This window comes from Ipomoea triloba, chromosome 10 (assembly GCF_003576645.1).
Source record: "Ipomoea triloba cultivar NCNSP0323 chromosome 10, ASM357664v1".
In the NCBI taxonomy this organism is placed as follows: Eukaryota; Viridiplantae; Streptophyta; class Magnoliopsida; order Solanales; family Convolvulaceae; genus Ipomoea; species Ipomoea triloba.
Window position 1 is genome coordinate 8104947 of NC_044925.1, and position 6155 is coordinate 8111101.

The following is a 6155-nucleotide window of genomic DNA, read 5'->3' on the forward strand; positions in this document are numbered from 1 at the left end:
TAGTTGGTATTTGATAAAGTATTATGGAACTCAGTGATTTTATGTAGCTATATATTTGTTTTTTTTTAGTGTTGATTGTTGGATTATTGATAATTAATATGTATATAGCTTGGGTAAGGACTTGCATGAAAGTTACGGGGACGTAACTTCATTTCATAGGAGGGGAGAATGTGATACCTCCTCTTTGCAGTGCATTGAATTTAAGTTGGAGTGTCTTGAGTTCCTTATTGATCGAGTCTCCCTTGTTCTTTGTTGTCGTATGGATATGCTTCGGGGACGAAGCAGCCTTTAAGGGGGATAGATTGTAATACTCCGTTATTTTACAATATGGTTTATAATTATATAAATTTACTATTATATATTACTAGTATTTCCACCCGTGCGTTGCACGGAATGGATTTGTTATAATATGTGAATAATATTTATATCGTAATACAATTGTGTAAACCGTAATATTAAATATTATATAATCTATTTTGAGAATTGAGTTTAATTTATTGTGTTTTGTGATGTTATTATTGCTTGAATATGAACAATTTTTTTTCCAAATAACTTGAATATGACCAAATAATTACCAATTAATAACAAACATGTAGATATATACATTTGGTGTTGATACATTAATCAATTTGCATATCAATGTTTAGGATTTGTATTAATTGGTTAAATTACTTCGTTGTGTAGCAACTCAATTATAGAAATTATATGTACGCAAGATATATGTTTTATATAGATATATAAAAAAATTTGTAATCTTTGTATTAAAAAAAAAACAATATATAATAGAACTTTTTTGAATTACACATTATTGAAAACTTCTTTGTAGACGACATTGGTAGTAGTAAAAGAAGTTTGTCCATACTCGTCTAGAGCTAAAACTTTCAAACCATCAGGATGAGTTACTCGCGAAAAAGCCACGTACAACTGACCGTGATTAAAGACCGATTTTTTTAGCAATAACCCAACGTGAGTTAGTGTTTGACCCTGACTTTTATTGATAGTCATTGCATATGCAAGCATCAACGAAAATTGTTTACGTTGGAACTTGAAGGGCAATCTCGTATCAGATGGGGTAAGAGACATTTGGGCAATAAGAACTTTGGTCCCTTGATGTGTCCCATTAACTAGGGCAATAAGAACTTTGGTCCCTTGATGTGTCCCATTAACTATTTTTGCTTCCACAATATTCCCTTGATGTGTCCCATTAACTATTTTTGCTTCCACAATATGACCTTGATGTGTCCCATTAACTATTTTTGCTTCCACAATATGATCTTGATGTGTCCCATTAACTATTTTTGCTTCCACAATATGATCTGTCAATGTCCCATTAACTATTTTTGCTTCCACAATATGATCTGTCAATCTTGTGACAATGAGGCGCGTACCATTGCAAAGACCAAGAGAGTGATCTATGTTCCTCAATAACATAACAGGTGCACCAACCTTTAATATCAATGAATGATTGGGAGCCCAGACAATCTGAGACTATTTAAAAATTCAGGAGTGTGTACTTGTGATAGATTTTCGCCGTCTGATTCTGCCTTACACAAAGAGTCACAACTTAAATAAGTTCGACCTTCCGCAGTGTTCATGTTGCACATGTATTGATTAATTTGATCAACCACATCTAAAGTTGGTGAAAGGATTGCTCGACCTTCTAAGTCCAACTCATCAATCATGCCATATCTCGCGCTTGGGAATGTGCTTTCCACTATAGTTGCTATGGGATCATGTCCACAGTTTAACAGAAACCTTGGTGGAATATCGATCTCAGACAACCCATTGTTTACAACCCCTGTTATACCATCTCCTATGTTTGCAATCCATTTTGAAAACCAATCAACCGTCTGCCTATCTTCCTCTGAAGCTAAGCTTCGTAGTCTCAAGTTCTTCGTTAGCCTCAATACCTTGCAATTTGTCCAGAGGTATGAAGAATTAATAGTTGCTCCGACAACTACTGGTCTCGTTGCTTTGGGAATAACTGGAAGAATTTGTCTAAAATCACCGCCCAAAACTACTGTCTTTCCCCCAAATGTCTTTTGAGCACTACCCGGTATGGCAAATCTCAATAGATCCCTCATGGTTTTGTCCAAAGCCTCAAAACAATGTTTGTGAGTCATTGGTGCTTCATCCCATATTATCAATTTGCTCCTAATTATAAGCTCATCAAGGTCACTACCTTGCGATATATTGCACGTGGAATCTTCATTCAATGAGAGTGGTATAGCGAATCTAGAATGCGCTGTCCTTCCTCCCGGTAATAATAAAGATGCTATTCCACTTGAAGCAACATTTAGAACAATATCTCCGCGGCTCCTTATCATTGAGGATAAGGTCCTCCACACGAATGTCTTCCCTGTTCCTCCGTAACCATACACAAAGAAGAGTCCACCTCCATTACAATCAATATCATTCATCACAGAGTCGTAAACATTCTTTTGCTCATCCGTCAATTGTGTTAATAATGTTTCATGCTCTATCTTCAACGATTCCTTATCATACGCCAACTCTTCAGCTATCAACATGTTTTCCATAAACCCGATATTGGTTTCATCTGGAAGTGGCATTTCTGGAAAGTCTCTCAGACTCTTCCCCCACAAAGTTAACAATTTCTCCAACTCCACAAGAGCAAACTGTTTCTTATCGGAATCTGATAACAACAGATCTTGATGGTCCAAAAATTAAAAAAAAAATGATCAAATTATTTAATTTTATGAATAATAAATAATGATAATCAAATGAATAAGTGGAATAAATTTTTTGTATGTCGAAATACCTGGATTGTTCATGCGACGACGATGATGAAACTGTGCATCTTCTGCAAGAAATTCCCAAACAGCATCTCATACGACCTCTGGCCTACTGATTGTACTTGAACTCAGAAGCGTAGCAAACAATCGTCTTAAAGCAGACGCAGAAGCCCAGTAGCTTGAATCAGTTATGCCGTCGATGTACTCCTTGTCATCATCTAATAAACCATATTCATAACATGCATCTCTATATGATTTGTGAATAACTCCAACAACAGTGCGTATATCATCGTGGCTTGAAGGTCCACGTATTAGATTTAAAAGGCATCTTAGATAGTATAATTCTCCACAACCTGGCGGAACATAGAACAATCGTCCTTTCTTGGTTGCCATTCACGTAGATCTTGTTTCCAAACAAACTTACTTGGGAACTCTGCATAAGTGAGAGAACGTGCATCTTCGTATTTCTTATTTGCCTCAAACCAAGCTGTGAATTGGCTCTGCTTAACTGTTTGGTTCTCCACAATCTCATCGAGTGTCTGATCTTCACCATAGACAACATTCTGTTGGTGCTCTAAGTGAAAATTTAACCTTTCCACAAGTGGCGTCCGATAATGTATCGCATACCCAAAAAGCCTCCACGTTGCTTCACATGCTGATATGTACCGACAATCATAGTACATGTTAATTTCATCAACCACATCATCATTGCGTCCATTTGTAGAACTACTCATGAACTCTGCCGTGACCTTATCGTTTCCCTTGTTCACGTATTTGAACAAATATTTAATAGATCTGGATTGGTTGCACCATTCAACGTTAATATGTGCGCGATATTTTAGGAGCAGATATTTATTATGCGCAACAACATAACGATTATCAAGTTCGATTCCATTCCTAGCGATTATACTTCCATTATCACGCCTTCTGTAGATCGGATAGCCATCTTTATCCAAACACGTATGACTAACATATTTTTTTGGAAAAAACTTTGAACATTTACCATTTATCATACAGGGCGAATTCTTCCGAAGTTGTCCGCACGGTCCGTGCAACATGAATTCGCCGACTACGTCATGGTACTCAGTGTCAGCATCTGGGTAAGGAATTTCAGCTGAAATAATAGCATCAATCTCGGCTGCGGAATTAACCCTATTTATTGTTTTGGCAAATAGCAATATGTGTGCGTGGGGAAGTCCTCTCTTTTTGAATTCAATAGTGTAGATAACTGAAAATAAAATAAATAAAAAGAATTCAATAGTGTAGATAACTGAAAATAAAATAAATAAAAATGAATCAATAGTGTAGATAACTGAAAATAAAATAAATAAAAATGAAGATTAAAGTTTATACATTGAAAATAAAATAAATAAAAATGAAGATTAAAGTTTATACATTTAACTTAGATTTAATTAAGACAAATGCAAATATGTATGATAATGAAATACCTCCATATATGTCGCCAAACAGCTTTTGTGTTTTTATGTCTTCAATCATAGCATCAAGTTTCATTTTAAACACGCAACAAATAATATCGGGTCTATCCTCTGGTTTAAGACCACGATGGACAACATACCGTTCAATCTCAGGCCACTTCGGGTTGCAAGTGAATGTTATGAACAAATGTGGATAACCGATTTGTCTGCATATTGCCATTGCATCTTGATAGTTCTGAATCATATACCTGGCTCCACCTGTGAATGATGATGGTAGTATAATTCTTTTACCCCGACCGGTAGGGTCTAATTCTCCGCTTGTTAATGCATCGCTCAATCCTTGATAAGCTTCACAACGCAAAGCCTTCTGATGAGTTCTAATGTAGATCAATCTTGCGGATTCAATCATTGTATATGCATCAACCAAGTATTGTTGAAATAACCTCCTAGAATACAATAATGTATGGTTTTCATTTACTCTCTCATGTATATAGAATGAGAAATACTCTTTAGGACTAATTCTTTTCCTACCACCATGATGTCGTTGGTGCCATGCATCAGAGAATGAAATATCTTCACGGTAACCATCTTCACCGTATGGGAACAACAAAGGATACTGTAGCGGCAGATACGCAGGGTTTAATTGGTTTATCTCTTCAACTGCCCAGTCTTGCTTTGTATCAATATGTCTAGATCACCCATTGATGGGTCCAGATCGCGGACAATAAGTGCAGCTACCTCATTAGCGGTTGGTAAATTATATGTCCTTCCATCTTGGCTTCTCCTGCCAATTAAATTCATCTTAACCTCAACAACTGGGTTAGATTGGATCTCGGTTCTTGCCATTCTGAAACATTTGACCAAAACATTATTTTGGTCCAACATGTTTGTTAGGAATATAGTGTAATTGTTTTGATGAACCAAATATGTATTTTTAGACCCCCCAATTTTATTTTGAGTCTAGCAACATTTTATGTCCAAAGTCAAAGCCTAGTCAAAATCAGCAACGACGATTTGAAATTTACAATAGAGTATAAAATTATTTTATACTTGTAAGTCGTTTGCTTCCACTAAATAAAAATAGAAGAAGTGGAAAAATGATCGAGCACCGGAATTATCTTCAACGCTAAAGGTCACGAGTTCAAGCCTCAGATTAATTCTTTTGAAAGAATTTATTAAGGAAGAGGATGACTAGCACAAGTCAAAATTGAAGAAGTCAAAATTGAATGAGTTCTCTCACAAATCAATTTTAAGGAAGAGGTTGACAACTCAATCAGGATGACATCGATCAGGATGACCTCGATCAGGATGACCTCAATCAATTGAAATCAAGATGAGACACGAATCAATTTAGTCAGGATGACATTGAAATCGAGAGGCTGACATTGAAGAGGATGAGGTTGACATTGCAAAATTGAAGAGGATGACATTAAATCGAGAAAAGGAGGACTTCAATCAATTAATCAAGAAGAGGCTGACTTTCCAGAAATAGAAAGAAAATCAAGATGAGGATGACCTCAATTCCAAATCAGGATGAGGACGACTTCCAAATTAGGAAACAGGATGACCTCAATCCAATTTAGGATGAGGATGACTCTCGAATTTGGAAAGAAAATGAATGCACCAGCGAGAAGAAATTCAAAGGAGGTAAATCAAATACTTTATACTTTGAGCTGATTTAACTTACGAAAAAGTCAAAGATTTTTTCGGTGGAAATTATTTATAGCTCNTAACTGAAAATAAAATAAATAAAAATGAAGATTAAAGTTTATACATTTAACTTAGATTTAATTAAGACAAATGCAAATATGTATGATAATGAAATACCTCCATATATGTCGCCAAACAGCTTTTGTGTTTTTATGTCTTCAATCATAGCATCAAGTTTCATTTTAAACACGCAACAAATAATATCGGGTCTATCCTCTGGTTTAAGACCACGATGGACAACATACCGTTCAATCTC

General features: G+C 35.7%; 1 protein-coding gene across 1 annotated transcript; it reads right to left on the minus strand.

Annotated features, from left to right (window-relative positions):
- Nucleotides 1–1454: 1454 nt before the first annotated feature.
- Nucleotides 1455–4598, minus strand: LOC116033092. The gene is made up of 5 exons (XM_031275847.1): nt 4202–4598; nt 3178–3981; nt 2876–2971; nt 2183–2653; nt 1455–1984 (listed from the first exon to the last, which is right to left on the minus strand). The coding sequence occupies exons 1-5, from the start codon at nt 4596–4598 to the stop codon at nt 1455–1457; spliced, it is 2298 nt and encodes a 765-aa protein (XP_031131707.1).
- Between the last annotated feature and the right edge of the window lie 1557 nt (nt 4599–6155).

What these genes read in the sequence shown, in the direction of transcription:
- LOC116033092 (XM_031275847.1), bottom strand. Translation starts at nt 4,598, where the DNA reads ATGATTGAATCCGCAAGATTGATCTACATTAGAACTCATCAGAAGGCT. An exon ending in TGCTACGCTTCTGAGTTCAA is followed by an intron (nt 2,654 to 2,875) that starts GTACAATCAGTA and finishes TGTTGTTATCAG; the next exon opens with ATTCCGATAAGAAACAGTTT. An exon ending in CACGTGCAATATATCGCAAG is followed by an intron (nt 1,985 to 2,182) that starts GTAGTGACCTTG and finishes AAATTCTTCCAG; the next exon opens with TTATTCCCAAAGCAACGAGA.